The sequence below is a fragment of the Scatophagus argus genome, chromosome 20 (genome assembly GCF_020382885.2).
Source record: "Scatophagus argus isolate fScaArg1 chromosome 20, fScaArg1.pri, whole genome shotgun sequence".
Classification (NCBI taxonomy): domain Eukaryota; kingdom Metazoa; phylum Chordata; class Actinopteri; family Scatophagidae; genus Scatophagus; species Scatophagus argus.
This window is the reverse complement of record NC_058512.1, coordinates 19977580-20005203: the sequence shown is the minus strand read 5'-3', so window position 1 is coordinate 20005203 and position 27624 is coordinate 19977580. Positions and strand designations below refer to the sequence as shown.

Here is a 27624-nt window from a genome sequence, read left to right as displayed (position 1 = left end):
TCGTAAACGGGAGGGGCGGAGACATACTGGAAAACAACAGCGGGGAACGCCTACAACCGACGCAGTAACACTAGAAAAATTCGATTCCTCAGAACTGTTTGACAGACGTTGTTTGTAACAATTAATTACACGCTATTGAGTACCGAGAATTTCAGCAAATCTATAAATTGTGAGTGGTCGGGGCGACACTCAACAAAGGCGACTTCGGTCCATCCGTATGGTATGAGATCGTTTCAGTATGGCGCAGCACCTCAAAATGTTGCGACATAAGTTTCCTTTGACGGGAAGTGGGTGGTCCTACTCCTGATTCACTGGTCAGGACGTAAAACAAATGACGCTCACGGAGATTTTCGCCTTTATTTACTAGGTTTTAGCCATACAGAAAACTTGTATTTATCCAGCAAAGTTTATACAGGGACCAAAATTGACGCCAGTTTGGTAAGTTCAGTAATAACCTCTTGCTTTTATTAGGAAATAATATGGCGTTAGCAGGGATAGCAGTGTATACTTCATGCTAACCTAGCTTAAATATTTATTTCGTAACACTGTGAGTAGTGTATACATTATTAATTTTACGATACCATTAACTATTCGTGCTTTTGTTTTGTGTTTCTGTAAAAGTAAAAAAAAAGTGGACTTTTCGTTAGCTATTATTAGCTAGTTGACATCGTGACAAGTGTAGCAAGTATGTCAGCAACCCTCGGCATTATGCATGACTAGTTGAGAAGTTTGTAAGGTTGTAACTATAATGTTTTAGACATAACTGACTCTAAATGAGGCATATCAGAGGCGTTTTAAGAGACTATTAGGGTTTTGACTGTATTTCCTTTTCCAATCTGACATGCTCTTTTTGTCTCCCTAGCTAGTTGTAATCATGGTGTCTGCAAGAGTGCTCCAGCTGTTGGTGTTAGCTTACCTTGCTTCTGCTCTCAATGCTACAGGTCAGTAGCATTTAGATATTTATCTATGTCAGTAATGGAATGTTTTGTGAATACACTTTACAGAAGGATTGTTATGAAGGTTTAACTTTCAAATTAAATGATAAACACAATAGTTTCGTGTTTGAAAAAATGCCAATAAATTCTAATTACAAAAAAATAAAACAAAAATAAACGGTTATTTTAAAATATATGAAATTGTTTTTTGAGATAGAACAAAACAAGCATTGAGCCTTTTTTAAAAAATGGTATCAATCAAAACAAATCATCTTGAATTGTTTTAGTAATTGTCTTTCATCTCCCAATAAAATCCTCCTCCAAAATCAAAAAACAGAATTTTTGCTAATTTAGCCTGCTAGTTTATCGCACTGAAAGCCAACTGAAGTTGTCAGCCTAATGGAAAAATCTCCGCTATGTACAATTTACATGGCTCGAAAACTACACAGTCCCATGGTGAACAGCTGCTTGACCTATCTGCACACTTAACAAGAGGCTGCTCAGTGATTTGTTACTTGTCAACCATGTTTTTTATTTTTCATTTTCAAGCCAAGGCTCACTGAAACAGCAACCTCCTGTCACATTGTCATCTGTTATACTAACACAAAGGATAGACATAAAAAAAGACATATCCGTCAGGCGTAGAAACACGACTAACAAACTTGGAGAGGCTCAAACTTGTCTTTATTTTGTACGAAAGGAAAGAGCAAGCAAAGACTGTCTCCAACTTATTTTTTTTATCATAGTGATTTTCATTGAAATAACTATGAAAGTACTTAGTAGTTAACAGTTTTTAACAGTTAACATTTTCATGTTCCACTTTCCAGACCTCAAAAACACCACATTAAAAGTCAAACATTTTAAAGGATTTCTTTCAACGGTCATGTAAACACTAAACTTTGTGTAATGTGGAAGTTATTGCTGTCTCCACTTTAACATTAGATGTTGTCTCTATTGCTACCTAGATGTACAATATCAGTGACCTATTGACAGGTGACCTCAAGGCAGAGATCTCTCCTTTTGCTGCCTTCTGCTCTTTTGGGAATTAACAAAAAAATGTATTCTGGGTTTCTTATTGTTTAATGTGCTAAATTCAACGCAGCAGCCTTTAGGCATACACTTTTACAGCACTCATTTTCAGTCAAAAGGGGTTGTGTGTGATGTATGCTCTCAGGAATACAAAAATATTTAAGAGTGAAAATGATTATTATGAGAGAAACACAACCAAATATAGATGCATAGCAACTCAGTCTCTTCCTCAAATATTAACATTATACACTTCATGAATCATCATGCAAACAAAAATTTTAAGCAGATTTTGAAAAACCATTATCAAGGATCACAAAAATGTGATCTACCTTCCAGTTTCTGTATTACACTTGTATCACAAAATATTCCTACAGTTTCTTTAAAGTGTGCATCTGTCAAGCACAACGTTTTTATCAGCTCTGTTCAGAAGGTCAGTTTACTGAAACACAAATTATGAAGAGACACGCTGGCTGACAGTAATGACATGCTTGTTTTGTTCTCATATTGATTTTAATCTTGTGTCCATACTTCATTGAAGATGTAAGTTTAAGTAAGCAAGTTTATTGAACAGTTCAATCTCATCAAATAGCTAATTTTCCTGTTGGTTGTTGTGTTTAATGCTTAGTCTGTGGGAGGAACTATGGCTTATTTGCTGGCTCAGCAGTCAGGGTAATATGTAAAAAAATACGTAGAGAAATAAAACATACTGTTGCTGATCCAAGCACTCTGCTCATTTACATTATGGTTGAAGAATGTAATAAAAGCTGAATTACAGTTTTTTTCTTGTTTTGTTGCACTTCAGACAATGACAGCCATTTGGTGATAGCCCCACAGTCTCCAGTGGTGGAAATTGGGACTAATTTCACAGCTACATGCATGATCATCAACACAGCTGAAGTTACAGCAGATGACCTTTACTGGACTCTGCCTAAAACTGTTGTACCCAAAGAACAGTACACCAGGATCAACAGATCAGCTCTCAGTGTCACTGTCCCCATCACCGGTGAAAACACTGAATGGTTGTTTTGCCGCTGCAAGAATGCGTCACCCTATGTTGTTCTGAACAAAGGCAAATTTATTCACGGGATTATCCTTACTAAAGGCTGTAAGTTTTCCTCCAAACATATAACTGTTTTCTAACCATGTGTATCTGTTTGGTAATTATTTCTGTTAGTTGTGTCTACTGTGCAAACTTTGCACAGACTGTCAGCTGTAAACATCCATTAGAGAGTGCAGACCTACATCCTGTTATAAGTCTGACCCACTGTAGTTGTGGGTACACACAGGTTTATGGAACTGTAATTGGTTTATGAAATATTTCCAGTGTCTTTGGTTAAAAAACAAGAAGGAAAATGTTTGATGAGAAATTCACATCTCTGAGTTGTCTCTCAAATATTTCAATATCTGCTGTATGTCTGCATAAAAAATTCTTTGTCCTAATATCAGATCGTCCAGAGAAGCCTGTGAATCTGTCCTGTGTGGCAGTTCAGGAGGAAATGTTGGTCTCTCCAAAATTCAGCTGTACGTGGGAAGTTGTGGGACGTCAAAGTGCAGATGTCCCTACAGAATACATACTGAAGGTTGAAAATATCTCGTGAGTACACTACTTGATCTTTACATCATAGCTTTGTCAGTCTTAGGGGTGAGAATTGATACGTTTTTATGAATATCAATGCCAATGTCGATTCTGCCTATCAATCCAATTCCTTATCAATTCTCTTATCGATTCCATTGAATGACACAAAGGAGTTCTACACAGTCTTCTGCACCAAAAGCAACCATTTTATTTTTTCCCCAAAATTATGTTATGAACATATTCAACTCGAACATACTGAACGCAGCCCTGACAAGATATAGTGTAGAAAGAAAATATAGTCTACATAAATTAGACTGATACAATAAGTAATAAAAACAGGAATAGACATTTAACACTTGAACATGATAAATGACAGCTTAACACTCCTTTTCTTAAAACTTAAATGAAACCAATACCGATACTTTCACTTCGATACCAGTTCCTGAATGATACTTTTTTCGATACCAATTTTATAATATAAATTCTAAAATAAAGAAAATTACATTACACATTACAGTACAAATCTTGAGTTTTCAGTTTTGGTATTTTTCCACTCCAAGCAGTTTTCTTACAGAAAAATAAACAATGAATAATTTCCCGTGCAAAAGCACAGCTGCAAACAAGTGACAGGTCAGTGTCTAATAGTCCCACACACCGCGCCGTCCTCGATACTCTCAGATGAAGCGGAGTCCAGTGGTAGAGATTTTGAATCAGGCCGCTGGGGCTTTGTAACGTCCGCAGGTGGACTTGAATGCTGAGAGGAGGAAGGCTGCCGCCCACTCTTCTTGCAGTCAAACACGGAGCAACTTTCTGTTCTGAAATTGATTCTGTGCACGGTCAGGTGTTAGCAACAATGACTTTTTTGCATATATTGTATCGTGCACTGTTGGCATCAATCTTGCTAAAATGGAGCCACACTTTTGACCTCAGTGGCATTTTTTTAATCAGTTCGACGACACACACACAACTACAGTTTCCAACACAGATACATGTGAACCCCGTCTGCATGCCGCATTCACATGTCACATTCAAATTTTACAGCCGGTTGCCGGCAGCATGATCAAGTCTTGGTCACGTGGTTTACCTCAGGGTACCGAAACTTGGCACCAAAAGACGAGGCATATTTTGATCCTCGGTATTACCGAAATATTTCGGTCGGTGCCATAAAAGAACCGAAGTTCGGTACCCAGCCCCTAGTAACAATGGACACACAAGTCCTCTATAGAAAAATAGTCAGATGGGTAGACAAATGTTTTAGCATGTTGCTGGTATTTGCACCCTTACACGAAATTACAGCATTGCACTGATTACACATGTCGATTACTATGACGCAAAATTTTGAGACAACCAGAAAACGCCGTGCAAGGAAATGAGAGAATTGTTAAGAAGAATTGATAACGTGTACGAGGTGTACCAATCCGATGGAATCAATCAGTTGGAACTGGTTCTGAGTCGGAACCGGTTCTTGAGTCCCATCCCTAGTCAGTCTGTTATTTTTGTTATTTTTGGCAACATTTCTGTTTTAGGTCATTTCAGCATGGTGGAATCAAGTCAAACTGGCTGGAGTTGAAAGTATTTTAATATTAGTAATGTGTAGTAGTAATAATAGTGATGATAGTACTGGTGTAGAAATTTGGCCAAATGGTAATGATAGTCATTATAAAGCAGGACCAAAGCATAAGATTCAGACACGACCCATGGAAACCCATGAGACGAGGAAACACAAATACTTTGGGAAAGAAGTCAAGTCAGTGATATGCATTAGTGGGACATAAATACAGAAGGAGAATTAGAGGAGAAGAGAGAAGTGCAGTGCATCATGGGACGTACCCCTGGCAGTCTAAGCCTGTAGCAGCATAACTAGGGCCTAGCCTAAGCTTATAGTTAGGGACCTAACTATAAGCTTTATCAAAAAGGAAAGTTTTAAGTCTGTTCTTGAATGTAGAGAGGGTGTCTGCCTCCCAGGCTGAAAGTGGAAGATGTTTCCACAGGAGATGAGCTCCTGTTCTACTTTTGGAGGCTCTAGGAACCACAAGTAACCCTTTCTCATGGTGGAAAATAATCATTACTACTTAGGGTTTCAGGAATACAAGGCTTGATGGCACTATGGAGAAACCTGGGGTTGTTCTCGTTTAGTTAGTGTGTGTTCTGCTTTAATTTATGGATGTTAGAGTTATACCATGGTGCTAATCTCTTTTGCCTTATGGTTTTCTTTTTTAGGGGCTTAATAGAGTCGTGTCATTTTCAGTGATGTTGGAGCACTCTCAAAAAATATATCAGTTTGAGAAGGACTGTAGTTGGCATGAAATTCTTCCTTGGTATCAGCTTGTTCAGTTATACTTAGACATGATACTTAAGTAAATGCCATTGGAATTACTTCCTTAAATTTTGCCACAGTGCTATGAGACACACATATAGTGTTGAAATGTTTTCCTAGTGGTTTGTAATCGAGCAATAAAATTTCAAAAGTTAGTAAACAATGGTCAGATAAAAGAGAATTTTGTGGAAAGACTGTTAAATGTTTAATTTCAATGCCATATGTCAGAGCAAGGTCCAGAGTATGATTAAAACACTGAGTGGGCCTGTACACATTGACAGAAGCCAGTTGAATCTAATGGAGAGATAATTGCTGTACAAAGGCTATCATTGTCATTGTTTACATAAATACTGAAATCACCCACAATAATTACTTAAACTGTTACTTTAACAACTTTTTAACAATTAAAATTGGCTGCACTGTTTTGCAAGTGGGGTGTGAAAAGCTGAAAATAAGGCTTTCAAATAATTTGTAATTGAGTTTAGGCTTTGGATCGATTGATAGGCTCAAGTCGAAAATGGCTGTAACTCTGCCTCTTTGGCTGGTATTGCAAGGTATGTGAGTATTAATGTGACAGTGGGGAGTGAATTCATTTATACTAACATATTCTTCGGGATGGAGCCAGAATTTAGTTCCCAAAATAAATCTGTATCATAATCTGATCATAATCATTTAATTCTTCTGTTTGTTTGATTTGTTTTTATGTAAAACTAATTTGATGTAATTGATTTAGGTGGTCGGGGATTAATACAGTCTCTGTGGGATTTGAGGTGGATAACTGTTGTAATGGAAGTGCAGAGAGGCGTGTAGTACTGCATCTCTGCCTCCTGGTCTCAACTCTGGGTTATTATGGTTTTAGCTTATTAAGAAACTCAGTCAGATTTCAAGATATGAGAGCTGCTCCGTCCAAAGTGGGATGAATGTCATCTCTGCTAATCACAATGTATGCAGTAGAACTTTTCCGTTTGGAGCATGTCAAAGAACATAAATACCAATACAGATATACGCTATATAGACAAAAGTATTGGGTCACATGACTGTTACACCAACAGAGACTTAAATGACTTTGCATTCTGAATAGATATACAGCTTTGCAGCTGTAACATTTATGCAGGAGAGCAGTAGTGAGTTCGGGCACCAATGTTGGATGAAAAGGCCAGCCTTGCAGTCATAGTTCCACTTCATCCCAAAGGTGTTTGATGGGTTTGAAGGTCAGGGCTCTGTGTGGGCCATCAAGTTTTTCAGACCAACTTCATTCAACCATTGTGTGTATGGTCCTTTGTGCACTGGGGCACAGTCATGCTGGAACAGACAAGGACCTAAATCCGTGTTTCGCGTTTAGCATGGCATTGTCCAAAATGCTTTGTATGCTGAAGCATTAAGATTTCACTTGAAGTAAGGGACCTAGCCCAACCTTTGAATTACCGCCCCATAGAGAGTTGTGTCCGGATTTTGTCTATATACTGTTTTTCACAATCTTAATAATTTCTTGGAAAATTTCCTTGAGCAGTACAATTTGTTACAGTTATAGGCAACTGTGATTACCAGGGTAACTTGGCCTGATAAAATTGATTAAACAGGTGACTGTTTGGACTCTACTTCATAAGACACAATGTAATATGACCATGTCTTAAAGCCACTATAAGTGCAACCCAACACTTAATGTTGTTGTTTCAAATTAAAATCACCTTATGATAGAGAGATGATTGTACCATTTCAGCAGGTGGAGGACTTAAGATGTGAAACATGATGGAAGAGAGAAATGTGCAACATACACTCAAAGTCCAGATTCGAGCAGAGCACTGACAAAAGTCTTCTTAGAATTCATCCATGACTTCACCCTGGACTGGTCACCTGTCAGAACAGACACCACTCCACCACAGATAAATAGAATTAAATCTGTTGTCTTGAAAAGTAGTGGTGACACTGTGTAAATTGGAAGAATTCCAGGTGTATGTGTTACTGTGTTGGCTTTGCTGTTAACCTTTTCTGAATGGTATTTAAATCTTTTGTCAACAGCGGTGAGACCTTTGAAAACTCGACATATGGAAACACAGCCGAGGTGATTCTGAACATTTTCCCCCATCATATTACACTGGAGTTTTGGGTTGAGGCACACAATAAGTTGGGAAAAATCGAATCTGACCATCTGAAGGAAGAGGCTGACTGGTTTGGTAAGTTAAACTCTATGAATAAAGTTTGCACAGAAGGGCCATCTTTATGTTGACTTGTTGTGATCTATTCTAAGTCTGGTGTAAAGAAAATGTATTAACGTGAATATCATAGTCAGTGCTGGTTTTGCTGAAATTTGATTCCAGTGTGTTAATGCATTAATGGTGATTGATGTTGTTGAACCTTGTTGTGTCTTTTTTTATTGCAGTGAAAACAAACCCTCCATCAGACATCAAAGTAATTTCAGAGAAGAGTTTTCCCACTTCCCTACTTATAAACTGGATTCATCCTATTGCTGAAGAATATATGAGATTAAAATATCAAATCAGGTTCTGCCCAAATGGATCTCATAGTTGGACTTATGTAAGTATTTTATGTCTTATTTTACCACTCACAGCAAATTGTCATAACGTGTATGATCATCATTGCAGAAAGTCTTGTCCCCAGAAACTGAATTCTGTTGATTTTGATTATCCTCTGGCCTTTCCTCTTGTGCCACAAACAGATTGACGCTTTTAATAAAATATCTTAATAAATATTTTATCATTGCCATGCCACATTTGTAATTCATACATTTGTCAGGGACAGCTAAATGTCTGATCAATTGACACATCTGCTATTTTTCTTTTCTGTAAAAGAGGTGTGTTTATTTTCCTTTAGGTACCTCTTGTGGACACTGCCAAGTACATACAGTCCTTTAGACTACAGAAACTTCAGCCATACACAGTTTATATCGTTCAGGTGCGCTGTAGAAATGCTGGAGATGGTTACTGGAGCGACTGGAGTACCAATGCTACCAAGAGAACACCAGAGGACCGTGAGTTTTATGGCTGCCTATGCTGACTACTCTCAATAAGTACACTCTTGCACCCATATGCACTCAGTTGAAGCTTAAAGCACTGATATCAGATTAGACTGTCAGCACTGAAAGATCATTTGTAGTTTTCAAAGAAAGCACCAAATTGCTTGACTGCCACAGCATGTACAGGCGAGAAAACTTGTACAACCTCATTGATCTCTCCAAAGTAAGACAAAAAACCAAAACATTTACTGGATGGATCTGTGAATCTTCCCTCATTGATCATTTCATTGCTGCGTTGTTGGTTTGTAAGATAGAAAGTCTTTGCCTTTGTTATTTTGGTAAACAAAATAATTTGTTTCCTTTTCTTTGGCCTAGGACCAACAAGTAAACCAGATTTATGGAAAATCATTGCTGAAGGTGACCACGTAAATGAACGACGAGTTCGGCTAATTTGTAAGGTAAATTCCCCCCACCACATCTAGTTAAACACAAAATAATTACAGCTAATAATACTAATATTGCTGTTTGCATTGGAAACACCAAAACAAAAACATTTGAAAATAAATCATTCTTGTTAGGACAATGTATAGAATCCAATGCTTGATCTAACTGCTTGCGGTTAAAAGATTTGTTGCAGGATTCAGTAAAAGTCACATTGCAGTCTATAAATTCTGTAAAAGTACAACAGTCACTCTGGTGTGATCACACTTGTACTAGGCCACAGCATGGATGTTGTATTATAATGAAGAATTTAATTATCTCAGTTTATATCCATTGTCAAGTGAATTCCACATGATTAGCGTTTATTTCTTTTCCTGGCAGAAATTGGCTTTTGCAGCCTTGTGATTCAGATTTAGAAAGGCATTACTGCTGATCTGACCAAAATTCCATACTGTAATATAATGTGATAAAATCAAAAACAGTGTAGACAGACAAGAACGGGAAAGCTTATTCAAAGCTTTAAAGCGGACATATTATGAAAAACTGGCCTTTTCAGTGCTTGTACACATATATGTACGTATTTGGAGTACTGCCACTGTGAAATGTGAAATATTTGAACAGCTTTAAATATCTGGGACTCCACATCAGCTAGGACCTCACCTGGACTCTCAACACCACACAGCTTGTGGGGAAAGCTGTGTTGAATTCAGTTCAGTTCATTTATTTATATAGTATACATATTTTGACCAAATAATATTGTCATCAAATAACATTTTCTGAGACCACAGGGAATTGTAATATTTGATTAAAAAGTGGTATAATATGTCCCCTTTAAGTCCATGGATAGCACTACTATACATCAAAACTTGCAGATTCGTTTGGAATCGGAATCAGAATCAGTTTTATTGCCACATGTGTTTACACATGCAAGTAATTTGTCTTGACACAAGGTGCAAATACAAAATTTAAATGCAGAATTAGAATTACAGTTACAATATTTTTAGAATAAGAAAAGCGTGCTAAAATCTTACTGAAAGTCTAAAAAAAACAGTACGTGCAGTGAAATGACTGGAAGAGCTGTACAGGTAGTACAAAAAATTATCCGGCAGTGTTCACAGTATTGAAAGAAAAAACCTGAAAGCTCTGGAGTGAACATTAATGTAGTGTATAACTGAAACGTTGAATACATGTTAAATGTAATGTAATGTCTGTACAGGAGGGTAAGAGTCTGTGGATAGGAACTGTGCCTTGTTGATGAGGCTGGTTGCAGAGGGGAAGAAGCTGTTCTCGTGATGTGAGGTTTTGGTCCTGATGGACCACAGCCAGTGGGGAGTGGCTCAAGAAGTCCATGTCCACGGCAAGAAAGGCCAACTGCAATCTTTCTTGCCCTCCTGTCACCCTGTCACCAGATGGTTAATCTCCCATCTGTAGTCGGACTCCTCCTCTGAGATGAGCCTGATGAGGGTGGTGGTGTCCTCAAAACTTAAGGAGCTTGACACACTGGTGTGTTGATGTACACTGAAAATAGTACAGGGGAAAGAACACAGCCTTAAGAGGAACCGGTGCTGATGGTCCAAGTGTCAGAGATGAGTTTTCCCAGCCTCGCGTGCTGCTTCCTGTCAGACATGAAGTCTGTGATCCATCTGCAGGTAGAGTCTGGCACATTCTGCTGGGAAAGCTTTTCATTTAGTAGAGCTGGGATGATTGTGTTGAAAGCTGAACGAAACTCCACAAACAGGATCCTCTCATAGGATCCTGGGGAATCTAGGTGCTGGAGGATGAAGTAGAGGGCCATATTCACAGCATCATCTGCAGAGTTGTAGGCTCTGTAGACAAACTGCAGGGGGTTTTGGAAGGGGTCTGTGAGGGTCTTGAGAGGGGAACAAAACAAGGCCCTCAAAAGACTTTATGACCGCACAAGTCAAGTCAAGTCAACTTTATTTGTAAAACCCCTTTTTACAAGCAGTTTGTCTCAAAGGGCTTAACATAACATCAGCAACATCCTCTGCCATTCGACCCTCACATCAACTAAGGAAAAACTCCCAGAAAAACCTTTAACAGGAAAAAATGGAAGAAGCTTCAGGGTGAGCAACAGAGGAGGGATCCCTCACCCAGGACGGGCAGACGTGCAATGGATGTTGTACAGGCTGGCCAAGTCAGGACAACATGTTTGTAGTCATTAAGTCCTGTGGTCCTTGTGTTTTTTTGGGGCTTGGGATGATGGTTTCTTGAAGCAGCCTGGCACGTGACATATCCCTAGTGATGTGTTAAGGATGTTGGACACTGAAGCTGATTGGCACAGTGCTTCAGTGTGGATGGAGAGACGGAGTTCAGCCCAGATGCAGGGGTTTCTGTCTATTTTAAAAGGTTGTTGAGAGACTGTGTGGTGGAGGGAGAGTGCGTCTCTGGAGTGGGCAGCTGTAGAGAGTCAGTGGTGAGGGAGGTGAAGGTGATGTGATGGAGGATTTGTTTGAAGGTGTCGAGAGTAGGACTGGGTACAGAACTTCGGTTCTTTTATGGTGCAAGTATCGAAATATGCCTCGTCTTTCGGTGCCAAGTTTCGGTACCCAGAGGTTAATCACGTGATCAAGACCTGATCATGCTGTCGGCGATTAGCTGTAACGTTACCTGTTATTGCGGCATGCAGACGCGGTTCACGTGCATCTGTGTTGGAAACTGTAGTTGTGTGTGTGTCGTTGAACCGGTTAAAAAAACACGGCTAATTTGGTGAAGCATCTGACCATGCACGCAATCAAGTTCAGAGCAGAAAGTTGCTCAGTGTTTGACAGCAAGAAGAGCGGACGGTCCGCAGCGGACCGCATCCTTCCTCCTCTCAGCATTCAAGTCCGCCTGTGGACGTTACAAAGCTCAAGCGTACAGTGGCCTACAAGTACAAATGGGCTGCATATACAGAAACGCGCTACGTATATACTACATATTCTGTTTTTTCTTTTTCTTTGACATTGACACGCCTGTTGTCTGTCTCTTGGGTGGAAGCTCAGCACTGCCCCTAGAGGCCTGGAGCACTTCCGTTGTATGACTGGATGTGCGGCTTTTCTTTCTGCATCTGTTTCTTATATGTAGTGTGCTTCTATATTTGCAACACCTGTCTGTATATGCAGCGCGTTTGTACTTGTCGGCCACCGTACCGAGCGGCCTGATTCAAAATCTCCACCTTTGCAACTGCACTGGAAATTATTCGTTGTTTATTTTTTCTGTAAGAAAACCGCTTGGAGTGGCGAAATACCAAAGCTGAAAAATAAAACTAAAGATTTGTACTGTAATGTATAATGTAATCTTCTTTTTGTTAGAATTGATATTATTAAATTGGTATAGAAAAAAGTATCGTTAAGGAACCGGTGTCAAAGTGAAGGTATCGGTATTGGAAAAGTTTTGATTGATACCCAGCCCTAGTTGAGAGGGATTGCAGGATTGCAGGACTATCCCGTTGTTTTTCAAATTTACGGTAGTAGCTTGCCCTGGTGCGTGATGGTACACAGCAATCCTCACAGAAGCTGATGTGTGATATCACAGCCTCTGTGTAATCATCCAAGCTGTTGGTAGCAGTCCTAAACACATCCCAGTCAGGAAATCTTTCCACCATTTCTGATTTTATACTGGGTGTGTATTGCACAGAATATTCAGGGTTAGACTGGAGGGAAGATGAAAAAATATCTAAACTTCTTAAAACTGTTGACAGAGTCAGTGGATCTAATGGAATGGGGGAGCATGTTCCAGAGAGTTGGGGCTAGCATATTGAAGGCACGATCACCTTTTGTCTTATAAGATAAGAGGCCAAGATTTGATGAACAGAGTGGTCAAAAGGTAGAATATGGTACCAAAAGGTCAGAGATATAACTAGCCAAGGTTATGTAGAACCCTATTAGGTATAAAGGGAGTTGCAGTAGTCCAAATGGCAGAAAAAAGAAGATGTGTATCAAAAGGCTGAGATGTGATGGTGATAAAACATTTCTGATTTTAGCAATATTTCTTAATTGAAGAAAACAGGACTGTACAAGCTTAGTGACCTGATGGTTGAAATCATGGAAGAGTCAAAGAAGATACCAAGAGTTTTTGCAGTGGGTTTAAGTGGGTTGTAGTGGTCCAAGAAATTGATTAACAGCAGTGGCAAAATTATCTGGTCCAATTACAAGTACATCAATTTTTTCACGATTGAGATGGAGAAAGTTTAGTGACATCCAATCTTTGATCGTAGCCCGGGAGTCATGGAGAGTGGAAAGTTGATTTAGGTTATTGGGTTTGGCAGTGAAATAGATCTGTGTGTCGTCGACATAGCAGTGATATGACACATTTTGAGTCTCCCTGATCCGGGGGAAGCGTGTATGAGGAGAACAGGATAGGTCCCAAAACTGATCCCTCTGGTACTCCGCATAGCAGAGAAGCTGAAGATTATTAACATACACATTGAAGTATCTGTTTTCCAAGTAGGACTGAAACTCTTTTAAGGCTGTACCAGAGATGCCTACCCAGTTTTGCAGTCTGTCTAATAGGACGGCATGATTGATGGTGTCAAAGGCAGCAGTCAATTCAAGGAGGATGAGGGTGGTATATTCGCCTTTGTCAGCACACGAGTATGTCGTTTGTAACCCTTAGTAAAGCAGTCTCAGTGCTATGCTGGTGGAGTGAGCTTTGATGTGCTGAAGGAGTTTTCTGTAATTATTTTTTCCAGGACTTTGGATAGTAATGGCAATTGTGAGATTGGCATGTCATTTTCTAGTTTTGATGGATAGAGTGGCTGAACACTGGCAATTTTAAAATAGTTAGTTACTATTCCAGAAGTGAGTGAATAGTTGACAATGGGGAGAAATTACGGACACATAGTAGGGAGAACAGATTTTCGGAGTTTTGTAAGAAGAGTGTCATTTAAATTCTTAACCCAGTTCTAGTGACTGCTGGGTGTGCACTGGGGTTTGGAGGGAGGTAAAGCGAGTGGTGAAAATGGGGACCTCAAGCCATTATCTTATTATGTCTTTATCTTATTTTTTAAAAAGGATAAGAAGTTATCGCAATCCTCAGATGAAGATATTGGTGTGGCAGGAGGAGGAGGATTAACAAGTCGGTTAATAGTATCAAACAGATCACACAATATTTTAGTTTATGTCATTGTTTCAGTTTGTATGTTATTGTATTAAAAACATTTTACCTTTTGGCATATTTTTATAAGTGTGACTGTATTTCTCTTTTAACATAAAATCTCTTGACTGTTATAGTATGTTGGATAGCGATGATGTGAAGATGTTGAAATAGATCTCTGCTGACATGGTCTTACTTGCATAAAAAGTTTATTACAAGAAGCTCTGCATCAAATTAAGCACATGAATGCAATTTATCAGGAACTCTTTGAGAAAATTTCTTGTTTGGCACTGACATCGACTTGGACTTAAAAATGAAGTTTGAATTACAATACTAGGGTCAAAGTTCATTGTGACTTCCTCACTAAACAAGTTTTTTTTTGCCTCAACTCGTGCGTTCTTGTGCTAATTATGACAAAATTTCACATAGATGTGTAATATATTAAAATGCACAAGTGATTGCATTTTATATCCAGAAGGCCAAAGTATGTTCAATAAAACCAGTTCTGGTCATTATTCAAGGAACAGGAGAGGAGATTAAAAAACAGCTGACTGGAATTCCAGTACAATGATTTGCAATGACATGCTTGGTGAGTGGATGCTGAATACAGTTTGTGATTTTGCCCTTCCAGGATCCTTTGTTTGCTAACGGGAGGATTATTAAATTTGACATAAAGATTCAAAACCCGAACACCAAAGTCAAGAACGGAAGTTTGGGTTGGGAGAGTATTCCAGTCAACAGGTCGGAGGCAGACAGCAGCTCAGCCCAACGGGAGATCACCGAACTTAAAGAGATTCACCTGGCTGACACCAAATCCATTGAAGTGTATGTCACTGCCATCAATTCTGTGGGGAAATCTGCTGAGGCATCGTTAGTCATCTCGGAAAAAGCACATGGTAGGTGGTCATGGTGACTCTGAGCTACAGACCATACTCTAAAGGCACACCTGCATTGTTTAACCTGAACCACTGCATGTGACGGCGGTCATTGCTGGCTCATCCCAGCTACTGTGAAAACTTTTTTAACTGATAGTCTTTTTCATGTTAAAAGCCATAATTCCAGCAGTCTAAACTTAGTGTAAATACATCCTGGTTAGTTGGTTGACATACAGTAGTGTAGCAGGAGGAATTAGCTTTTCATTTGAAAAAGCATCACCAAATAAGACAAAAAGACCCCTGAATCCAATTTAGTACTCCAACTTAATTGATTCTTCAAACTGAGCTAGTTAGGAAATTTTAATAATCCAGGATTTTTAGAGTCTATGTAGACATGTGCTGCAAAAACACTCACACAACTGTTGTGTTCTGTTCAGTTTGCACTGCGGTCCAAGTAACTGCTAACTCCCGGGGGTGAGTTGCAAACAGACGCCCAGTTAAGTTGAGAAAAGTTGTCACACAACAGCTGTGCAGTTTATAAGTCTAATCACCAGAGCCCAGCTAAGCTGCTGATATCAGCAAGAACAGTGTTCCATTTACAAACTGAGCATAGTGTGTTTTGTTGTTCTGGAGTTTAACTTTCCAAGTTCAAGATGCTAAGGACCCACACTGGAAGCATAATGTCTGCTGTGGGTAAGGTCTTTTCATGGATTCTACCAGTGCTCATGTTACAGCCTGTTTCACCACAAACTACGTGTACCTTTCATGCACAGGTTTTAGAAATTTCTCATGTGTTTGCAAGCCACTAGTATCCAAGCTGTAGTAAATTAAAATTTAAACCCACTACATTTGCATCATATGTGACATCCTTGACTCACTTAAAATGGAGATGCAAATACAAATACTGAATAAATAAACTCTAGTCTAAGTCAGGACTAGATGGGTGAGAAGCAACTTACTGAAGAAAAGAAAAAAAATATCAGTTAAATTAGAAATACATCAACAATATGAATTGGGGTCTGTTTTTTGTGTGTCTTACAGAGCTCCCCCCAGTGGAAGAGATGAAGGTGTGGTCCCAAGGAGGACAGCTGTGGCTGGAATGGAAATTCCACCACAGTAAAGCTGTGTCAGAATATGTGGTGGAATGGGTCAGTGATGGTCAGACAGACTGGCAGAGGGAAAACAGAAGCACCAGACACACAGTCATTAAAGGTAATCACTTTCTTTTAAGCAATTTAGAATAAAAAGTATATGAATGGATTTTGTTAAGAGTTCAACAGGCCATTAAAGTGATATTTTACCCAGAACATCTTTAGAACCACCCTGTAGATGTGTCAGGTGGCTGTAAATAGTTTTTTGGTAGTTTGGTTCAGGATGAAAAGCTAATTGTGGTCTTCTTGTATTCTAATAATAAGTTGTACAGGGTTCCAGCCTCCAAGCATTTAGGGACATTTTGCAGCCATTTTTGAGACAGTGCTAATAACATTTATAACTAGAAGCACAGTGCAGTTTGCCAATATATGCAGAGTCGGCCAAAATAATATATACACATATCAGGAAAAAAGGCTAATGCCATCTTTTGGGAAAACATCGTACAACAGTACATGGTGTCGTAATTTGGTCAAACTTCGAAAGAGGTATCTATATGTGTAGAAGTACTTATACAAATTAAATATTTATGCATGTTTTTCTTTTGCTGATGTATGTATACATTATTTTGGCTGACTCTTGTGTATATATCGTGACTGAGAAAGTTCATCCCACCATAAATTAAGAAAACACATGTAAATAAACAGTTTAATTAAGAAAAAATCATCATCAGTTTGACACCACTTGCAACATTTAGGGAACAAGCTGCAAGCACACACAATACAACCAAATACACAAATGGGCTGCAGATATACATAGCACGTTGCAGAAAGGGACTGGAATTACAGAAAGACAACAATGGAAGTGTTTTAAGAGGACACAATGGGGCTCGAAAGGGCACGTGATCTCGTGATCTGCCATTTTTGCGGGCAAAAATTTTTTGTTTACGTCATTTCTCGTTAGATACGGCGCTGCGAGAGAGAGAGAGCATGGAAAAATGGATCGTACCGAGACAAGCTGGACCCTGTTCCAAAGGCTTGGTTCCTTGAAAAAAATTGTAAAATTGGTGGAATCGATCCATATGAGCACGCTAACTAGACAATGGGTATAAATGAGGTGGTTGTCCAAAGCTGAACTTGTCCTCTGTTTTGTCAATGGCGTTAGTTATTACACCAGCGAAGAATTTAGGAATTACCTCATTTGCAGTGATATTTATCTGTTTGTACACAGTCTTTTGCTGTTGGCACCTTATTTGAACTGTTACTGGAACTTTAACAGTGTCACTGCTATGCACAAGAATAAACTGAAAAGACTTTAAATCAGACATTAATTGTTTGAATAAATGGCACATGGTCTCACAGAGGACTTCTTATGGCTCAATTAAAGCAGTTGCAATATAGTTTCATATACTGCCACTGAACTACAGTATTTCTTATCACCATCAGGCATAGTTTGATTAACTTTCTTTGTAAAGTACAGTCCTGGTGTTTGTCACCATTTGAGCAAATAGCAGGTAAGGAGATTTTCCTGGATAAATAGAAAATAAGCAGAGTAAAATTAACAGCCATTCATTTTATTTTCAGAAAACCACAGAAATTGAAAATACATGAATAAGATACAGTGTGGAGCACTTATCTTATTCACCTCCACACACATTAGGAAAGGAAAGTGACATATCTTGTCATTGGAGGGAACTCACTCCAACGAAATTTGTTCTCTGCATTTAACCCACCCAAGTGACGTGCACACACACACAGCAAACCCGGGGCAGTGGGCGACCGCGTGCAGCGCCCGGGGAGCAGTGGGGGTTAGGTACCTTGCTCAAGGGTACCTCAGCCATGGACACCGGGACGGGGAATCGAACCAGTGATCCACCGGTTACGGGTCTGACACCCTAACCGCTGATCCAACTTCCAACTTCATCCCCAATGTTAAATCCACGGTCTGCCAAAGCCAGTTCTCTCTGTAACAGTTTATTGAGGATGCCACACTGCGCGTTCAGGTGCTTGTCGCTTACACGCTCTCCCCACCCTTTAGAAATCACCCCATCGTTTTTTTACTGAAGCGATCATGTGAACGATTGTGACAGTTAACAACACAGCGTGTTTGCACCATGTTTTAACTTATTAAAACAACAGAACACAAGAGCAGTGTCACGCATGCAGCCGGCGTAAACACACTTTTCAGTTGCCTGTAAAGCCCACAGTGCATTGCGGTTTTCCCACTCTGCTACGTCATACTTCGAGCTCCATAGCGGGTTGATGTTGCAGTTGTTGTTACAGTTGGTGACTCTGATTGGCTAGTGCTTGTTGTCTTCTTCTTCTTGGTTGGATTGGTTAGGTTCAGCACTAATAGTTATGTTTAGGCATGGGAAGTGATGATTGTTTAGGGTTAGGGTAAGATATCAGAATAAGCAGACCAGAGACAGAATAGGGCCTGGCTATGCAGATCAGTATTTTTTTTGTCATCGTGGCTGCAGTAGGGGACAGCCCGTGATTTTTGGATTCCCTTTTTTTGGCCACTGTGAAAACTTATGAATTCAAGCTGGCAGAAACTGTTCTCAATGAAACAGTCAACTACAAACGTAGAATAGCCACCAACCGAGTCTGTCCTTTGAATTTCTCTCTTTCAACTCTTCATCCAATCTACTTCACCCTTGGCATATGTATTTTTGAGGACCCAAGGAAGTCCAGTATTGAGTGTAAAGTAGTTTGTATATGTAGTTCTTGAGAAAACTGCAAGCAGCAATACTGGAGGCCATGTAAACATCCAAGCACTGCACTAACTTCTTTAACACTTGATGTCAATGTCATGTCTAGGCAACCTTGAGAAGTTTGTTTGCTACAATATATCGGTGTATCCGATATATTCTGGATGGATTGGGAAGCCAGCAAGTATAGAAGCATTTCTGGAACAAGGAGGTAAGATAACATAATTCACTCACTCTAAGGCCAAAATCGTTGTTCTTTGAAGTACATGCCAGTTGAATAATAACAATAACATGTATCAATACTGTGCTTGTGAAAAGATTTTCAAACATGGAAATATAAATTAATGGTTTTAATGTTTGTTTTTTTTTTCTTGGTAAGTGACCGTGGTATAATGGAATAATGCCATTTAAGGTGTCCATTATCAGGAAATAATGGACATCAAGGATATTAGAACTGTTCAACAGGATTTGTGTCTTAATAATAGTACACTAAAGGAAAGGAAGTGCACAGATTGCAATAGTATTTTTGCAGCTGCTCTTGCTGGGTGGTAATACACATGCTTTGGTAATAACTGCACAAAATAAAAAAAAGTAGTAAAGTTTAAACACGTTCCTAGCCACTGTATCAGCATGTGCTGCCATTTGCACGTTCCACCATCACCAACGTGATGGTCATTCAAAATTTATATTTTTTGTCATCAAAAATAAATTAACACTCTTACCAAAATTACCAATTTGCTGGAGGTTTGTTTATTCATTTTACAAACTGCTACCACAGCTTTTTGGCAGTTTCTTGATTTCTTTCTCTTCCTAATTCAAAAATTCCTAGAATTTATATATTATAAAATAATCTGGAGTAGTTGCAGTAGTTGTTCGCTTTATTTGAAAGTTTTATGATTAGCATGCATGATGTTGCTGTTGTGGTTACAGCTCCGCTGGAAGGACCAGCTGTAAGACTGAATGGTAAACCAGGACGTAACGAGGCAGAGCTGGTGTGGAAGGAGATTCCCAAAGACAGGCGAAGAGGCTTCATCACAAATTACACAATATTCTATGCAAGTGGGACTAACCTACATGGTATATACCTGTCATATGACCTCCTGAATGGGCCAGATTCTTTATATTTGCAGCTTTTTAATAACATTGCGCTGAAGGAATATCGTATACTATACCCCAACTGCCAATCTTAATCGATGATTTGCTCTTTTGCCAATTTTCAGAGATAACAGTGCCGGCTAATACAACCTCATACACTCTAAAGTCATTGTCAGGAAACACCAAATATGACACTTGGATCAGGGCTTCAACCATCAGAGGCTCAGCCAGAGGCTTTAATCACTCATTCACTACTCTGAAATATGGTGAGCATAACCTTTTCTACATGAGGAAGTGTTCTAGGTGTTTAAAACATGTCCCAAAGTCAGTTTCCACTTTCCGTAGAGATATTTGACTGTGAAACTAAATTTGTTTGCTTTAGCCACCAATGTTTCTGTTCAAGCATCTCCAGAGAAAATATATCAAATAAAAGTTAAAGCCAACCTTCTACTTTAAGTGAAACATCTAATCAATCTCTTGATCCTAAGGGATTTTGTATAAGCCAGGGAGAAAGGAATTGTGCAGATATGATGATGAGTGCAAGCAGTGCAGGTGAACTTTGTTCACACGTTTACTGGCTCTATTTATTTACATGCAGTGGCACCACATGTCAGTGAAACAGCGTCTGACATGCTAGAATTCAGGTTCATATTTTCACTTACCCATGTTGCTTGTACTGTCGAATTGTTGGTAAAATGTTATCTTATCTAAATATCCTCTGTGTTTTCCCAGCAACGGGAGAGATTGAGGGCATCGTGGTAGGAGTGAGCTTTGGCTTTCTCTTTATTGTTATTTTGACCATGCTGCTCTGTATCTACAAGAAAGATGTGTAAGTTACACCTAAACACCTATCCGCATATATTTCTGCTCTCAGAACAGAGTTTGAACTAACAGTTGGTCCCCATTTGCACATTTCATGGGTTCCTCTCTCAGACAGCAGGCTTTTCAACTCACTCCATTCATACCAGCTGTGAGCTCCAAGCCCTCCATCACAATCATACCAAGTAGTAGTATACCTTTGCTTTAAGCCATTGGACTGTCTGTAGTACCGTATTTTCCGCACTATAAGGCGCACCGGATTATAAGGCGCACCTTCAATGAATGGCCTATTTTAAAACTGTTTTCATATATAAGGCGCACCGCAGTATAAGGCGCATAGGATAGAAGCTACAGCAGTTGCTCGGGTTGCGTTTTGCGTCCACTAGATGGAACTGCGCTAAAGGGAATGTCAACAAAACAGTCAGATAAGTCAGTCAAACTTTATTAATAGAATACAAACCAGCGTTCTGACAACTCCGTTCACTCCCAAAATGAATAAACAGCTGTGTTATTATTTTTCCCGAGGTAATGTCGGCGACGTAGTATTTTCGCAACACAGTTTATCTTTTAACAACAGCAAGGTATAACAGATAGTGCAACATTTTTATCACATAGTGGACGGGAACTTTTCCTCGATTCAGTAAACACGTAAAAGAGTCTGATACCGTTACGGTAACTCAAACGTAAGTGCAATAACAATATAGTAACTCTCGAAATAGTGCAAAGTAATAACCATTTAACAATAACTCAACGTTGCTCAAACGTTAATGTCCATATTCACAATATGACCAAACTTGTTCAGTTGTGAACACACAAACGAAACACGTAAAGCTCACTTTATCGGTTCATTCCTCATCCACGAATCCCTCGAATTCTTCTTCTTCAGTGTCCGAATTGAACAGTTGGGCGAATACGGCATCCAACATGCTCTGTCTCGTCAACGTCGTCATTATCCGAGTCAGTGTCACTGCTGTTGTCTGGTAGTTCAGCGACGGTTCCAGCCTTCCTGAAAGCTCGGACCACAGTTGAGACTGATAATTCAGCCCAGGCATTTACGATCCAATGGCAGATAGTGGCGTATGTCGTTCGGCGCTGTCTCCCTGTCTTGGTGACGCACCATTGACTCATTAATGTTGAAGTATCTCGCTGCTGCTGTTCCCACGTTCTACTGCATGACTGATAGGCTTCAGCTTGAACTCGGCGTCGTAAGCGTGTCTCTTGCAAGGAGGTCTTCACACACACACACAAATGGTGTTGTACTGGAATTCCTCTTCACCGTACCGGCGCTTAAATCTGTTACTTCGGCCACACCCCCTGACTACGGTAGCCACGATTGACCAATATTGATCCATAGATAAGGCGCATTGGATTATAAGGCGCACTGTCGGCTTTTGAGAAAACTGAAGGCTTTTAGATGCGCCTTATAGTGCGGAAAATACGGTACTATTCACCACTGTCCATAGTCTGACTTAGTTTAAACCAGAAAATATCTAAACCTCATTGCTCAGATATATTGTGAATGAAAACTGTATTATTATATTTTATTATAGTTTCTAAGTTGATAACCTTTAGTGTATATATAATCCTCAGTGTTTCTTCTCTAACAGGATCAAGGAGAATTTTTGGCCTCGCATTCCAAACCCCGGAGACAGCACCATTGGAAACTGGTCTCCTGATTATCCTTTAAAAGTAAGGACTTCTTTTGCGCTGACACTCATGAGGATGCTAACTTGTACAGTATTTATATACAGTATATTAATATACTATACTAAACTCTTCTATAACCTGTAGAAGGCTTGCTTGCCTGAAGTAGAATTTTTGAGCTCCGTGGTGTTTTCCAGCTACAGCCTGCTTTTGATTACTGCTGCTACCCAGTCACTCCTGGACTGACCACTGCAACCTTGCTCTCAGCCACTCAATACATGAGTATTTATTTGATAACTTTATCTGCTCAGTTCATTAGCCTACTGTCCTAATGTATTTTTAGACTTTGCATTACTAGTCAGAGTTTAAAGTATGAAGATATGGGTTGTGTCACTGAATTTTTTCAACACTGATGGAAAAATCAGAAGGCAGTCGATCCTTTTTTTGTTTTTTTTACTGTTTTTATAGTCGTTTTTAGAGATGCGCCGATTGACCAGCCAGGGACCGAAATCAGCTGGTTTTCAGCATTCTTGGCCTCGACCGATGACCGGCCGGTCAGTCCCCTGTATCTCAGATTTGAAGCCGGTCCATTTTAAGCATGTGCCACAGACAGTACGCTCTGCGGCACATTCAATAACGCTCCAGCAACACACTAACAAGTTCTTCAGCGTGAGTGAAGAAAAAACAAAGGTCGCAATTGATAAGACACGTGAGGCCAAAGTAAACACTGGGGGACTAAGATAAGATTTATTGATCCCCAAAGGCAAAATCAAATGTTGCAGAATCTGACTACCATGAAAATATTTGGAACAAACCTAATCAGACGCTTAAAACCTCACATCACCCAGCTGAACATGCTCAGTTTGAAGAAGCTAGGAAAGAACAGGTGGCTAAAGGTAAAGCTAGCTAGAACTCATTGTCAGACACAAGCCAGCAGCCTTCCCTGTCTTTCTTTATGTATGAGCACTCTCACATAGTTCCCCATCCTGGTGTCTACGTGGGAAGGTGTCTTGTGCAGCAGGGAGGTTATGGCGTCATCTGTGGATCTGTCTGGGCGCTATGCAAACTGAAGGGGATCCAGGGTGGGGGGCAGAGAGGAGGTGATTCAGTGTTTGATTCAGTGTCGCCTGCTAAGGCCCCAGGAATGCAGACTACGGTCGCTGGTTTCGCTAGCTTAACGTTTCACAAAACAGAGTCTCCAATTATCAGAGCTGGTTCTTCGGCGGGTGTGTCACTGAGTGGGGAATACCTATTAGAAACATTAAGTGGCTGGTGGCACTCGGTGGGCTTTGGTCTGAAACTATGCCTTCTACGAACAGTCACCCACCGGCCCTGGTTTCCCAGCTGCTCGGGAGTTGCCAGAGGAGAGCTAACAGCTAAGCTATGTGGCTCCGCACCGGCCAACGGGGCTTGGCTAACTGCGGCTAGCGGTTTGGTTTCGATGGTGCGGAGCCGGCATTCCAAATCGCTAAGCTTCGCCTCCAACCTAACCAACAGGCTACAGTTTCTACAAATACCATTATCACTAAAGGAGGTGGAAGAATAGCTAAACATTTGACACACCGAACAGGACAGAGCAGCAGAGGGAGAGAAGGAGGGAGAGGCCATAGTCAAGCGTAACTTACGACTTAAGACTAAAGTGATAAGATAGAGGCGAGTGCTTAACAACAGTAATGTGAGTTTTTAGTGTGTAGATGAGCTCTAATATGGACAATAACGAAAGAGCTTTAACTTAACAAGAATCTAGAGCAGAGCAGAGATGTTGGTGGTGTTGAGGAGGTGGGGGAACTGCTCTGTGGATCATGTTTGTGTCCCCCGGCAGCATAGGCCTATAGCAGCGTAGCTATAATAGAGATTTAAAGATTAACCTATTCTACCTGTGGCTGTATATCAGGAAGCGACTGTAACTATGCCTACCAGCCCTACACACTTTGTTTGAGGCTAACTATATGCTTTACTAAACAGAAAGGTTTTAAGTCTAGTCTTAAAAGTGGAGGTGGTAGCCTGTCGAACCCAGATTGACAACCTTAAACAGTGGGTTGAGGAAAATATACTAAACATTTTTGAAAGCCATGAGATGAGATGTGTCCAAATGCAGATAGGGGGTTTCCTCCAGGTGCCAGAGTACTGCTGTACAGCTAACAATTATTCTGGGTGCAGTGAATTCTATTGTTTGTATGTTTGATTGTGTTAGGACAATCATTCCCATCTTGCATTATGATAGTTATCCGTTTTTTTAACCGTTTTCCTTTTCTGTTATTGTACTGCACAAGTTGCGGTGTTAGGGACCCACTGTGTGATCTGTTTGAGTGTTAACGTTTTTTACAAAACGCATGTAGTTTACTAATGTATTCTATTGTTTATTTGGTTTATAGGAAACTACAATTATACCAACATCTGTACATAGTAGTACAGGAATTCATCAGTTTGAGGGTTATCTGGTAGTGACCGTGTTCAATGAAGGAATTGAACCTGACCCTTGGACTTGTGATTCTGAGAGGTCACCTAGTTTTCTCTGACCCAGCACTTAAGTAGCCTCTGCCAGCCATTCCTTCAGTTCACTGACAGTATCCACAGATAAATATGTAGTGTCCAATGTTAATCGATTTTAGTGTGATTGTTATTAAACATTAAACATTTCTTTTCAACTTTTCATTTGCCGCAGGCAGAGACACCAAAGGAGAACTGTCTGTCTGGCATCAGTGTGCTTGATGTAGATTTGTGTGATGGAAAGTGCATGTTTGAGGAGGACAAAGCCAGTCTAACTCTGAAGAAGGACAAGTATCTGTCTGAGGAGCACAGCAGCGGTATTGGTGGCTCCTCCTGCATGTCTTCACCTCGCCAGAGTGTGTCTGACAGTGATGAAGGCGTCGACATCGCTGACACCACTGCCAGTACCATCCAGTACTCCTCAGTGGTGGCCTCCAATGGTTACAAGGGTCAGACCCCCAGCTCCCAACCCCAGCAGGCCATTTTTTCACGATCTGAGTCCACACAGCCTCTGCTTGATTCTGAGGAGAACCCAGACATGTTGCTGCAGGAGGGCAGCAGACAGTCTCAGTGTTTCTCCCAACAGCCTTGCTTCACACGCACTCCACTGGACAAAGACAGCACTGACCCTGCTGACTTCAACCAGCTGAAGACAGAACAGCAGGAGGTGCTGCAGCCTCTGGACTTTTGTCCTCTGCAAGAGGATTCTGAGCTGACAACATCTACAGATAGCCAGTCAGCTGAGTGGCTGCCTGCAGTACCAGTCTCTAGCTACATGCCTCAGCTGGGTGGCTACAGGCCACAGTAAGAACACAGACAGACCTAGATGTGCTATCTGTGCGAATGGTTCTGTGCCTATGTAAATGTCAAATGTTAATTTCAAGCAGTTTGAAAGACTGTACCAGTATATCCAATATAAATAGAGCACAGTGTGAATTAGAGCCTGTTGCAGTAGTTTGCTAGCTTTGCACTTACATGGAAAAATTGTGCAGCCATATCTTAACATTAAAATAATGTCCAAAACATACTCAACTCATGTATGAGAACATTTTGATCTGCACAGTTCCATGTCGCATTTCAAAATGTATTTTTTCTAAACATTGCACAAGTGTGAAGCCATGTTTGATGAATGATGTTCTCTGCACCAGGATTCTGCACCTTTGATTTGTGCTTCTTATTCTTTGTGGGTAATCTCTTGGTGTAGCGCCATCCTGAGGATTTACCTCTGCAGGGATGTGACAGTACCATGCCCAGCCATGGTCATTTATTATACATTGAGTCTATTTTCAGCTGAAGTATATGCAGTACAGTAACAAAGTTCAAACTGACGTGTAAATACTCCAGTGCATGTTCAGCAAAAACAGTTTACTTTGATAAGTAAGCTAAAAAAATAGAAAATTCTAATAAATATATTCGTGATATACAGTTTATTACTGGTCCAGGCACTACTTTATTTATGGATGTAAGGTCTTTCATCTTTCTTTCATGTTTATTTCATTTCTAAAAGTAAAAGTGATTTTGGTCCAGCCAGCAGTGACAGAGTAAACACTCAGTGTTCCTAGATTGTTTACCAATCTCGAATTTCTAAACAGTTATGGTCTTCTGCTTGTTACTCTGATAACCCTCTGATGCGATCATTGAGAATGACATGGACCTAGTATGTCACTTTCCTCTAACATCAATTTGATCTTTATCGTCAGCATATGTCCAGCTGGTGAAAAATCCATATACTTTCTGACAGCTTCTAACAGAATGCAGAGTTCTTCTGGACAAAAAGCATTTCAAGGAAAATACATGTCAAGAAAAAACTCTGCTTGCCTGCAGTGTTTCAGTGTACAACATCCATGGGTCATGTGTCATGTTACATTGAAGACGGAGGAATTGCTGACTTAATGTAGTATTGTTAATGTATTCAGCATGGTATTTTGATGTGAACTGCCATGTGCCAAGAAAGCTTAAACCTTTCCCTGTGTTAGGTTGCTGTAAATGGTTATCATTATGAAATTATTAACTATGCAATAAATATTTCCAAATGCAGTTACTCTTTTTGGTTTCAGGTGTGTTTTCTAATTAAACTTGACAGAATGGTAACTTGTTTTTTCTCATGATGAAATGGACCAACTACTGATAGTGTCAATGGGAAATGATGAACACATTGCACATTTGAAGCAACACTCAAATGTTACAGATACTTTTCATGGCAGTGGTGGTAGTTGCATAATTTCTGTTGTTATTCCATGTTTGTAGAGTTCAGACACAAGAAAGTTTTTTCTAGATTGTGGTTAATTGACTGTAACAGTACAGTATTTCTTTTCATTATTGTGAATTTCCCCATTGTGGGACAATAAAGGAAATCTTATCCTATCTTATTATATTAGCTGTACCAACTAATAAATAAACAACTAAGTAAAGCCAGGTGTAAGTGATTGAATAAATGTACATTCACTACTTTCTTCATTATTGATCACAGATATATTGATCCTGAAATGGAAAAGATGATGAAGTACAGTGTATTCTGCACAAGCTACGAATGAAG

General features: G+C 39.9%; 1 protein-coding gene across 3 annotated transcripts; it reads left to right on the top strand.

Annotated features, from left to right (window-relative positions):
* il6st (interleukin 6 cytokine family signal transduce) lies at positions 1-27129 on the top strand. Of its 3 annotated transcripts, none has more exons than XM_046375132.1 (16): positions 12-438; positions 867-941; positions 2767-3069; positions 3411-3558; positions 7877-8031; positions 8238-8392; positions 8690-8846; positions 9207-9289; positions 14998-15262; positions 16283-16453; positions 19150-19251; positions 19971-20117; positions 20261-20401; positions 20868-20964; positions 22562-22643; positions 25264-27129. In XM_046375132.1, the coding sequence occupies exons 2-16, from the start codon at positions 875-877 to the stop codon at positions 25894-25896; spliced, it is 2706 nt and encodes a 901-aa protein (XP_046231088.1). In that variant the 5' UTR covers positions 12-438; positions 867-874; the 3' UTR covers positions 25897-27129. The 3 variants fall into 3 exon arrangements, with proteins under 3 accessions (XP_046231089.1, XP_046231088.1, XP_046231087.1); XM_046375131.1 differs by having other exon boundaries at positions 16-438; positions 863-941; XM_046375133.1 differs by lacking the exon at positions 2767-3069 and having other exon boundaries at positions 1-438; positions 863-941.
* The last annotated feature ends 495 nt before the right edge of the window (positions 27130-27624 follow it).

Excerpts from the sequence above, each read along its gene's own strand:
- il6st (XM_046375132.1), top strand. The coding sequence starts at position 875 with ATGGTGTCTGCAAGAGTGCTCCAGCTGTTGGTGTTAGCTTACCTTGCT. Across the intron at positions 3,559-7,876 it reads CTGAAGGTTGAAAATATCTC|CGGTGAGACCTTTGAAAACT; the intron begins GTGAGTACACTA and ends TTTTGTCAACAG. Across the intron at positions 19,252-19,970 it reads AGCATTTCTGGAACAAGGAG|CTCCGCTGGAAGGACCAGCT; the intron begins GTAAGATAACAT and ends TTGTGGTTACAG.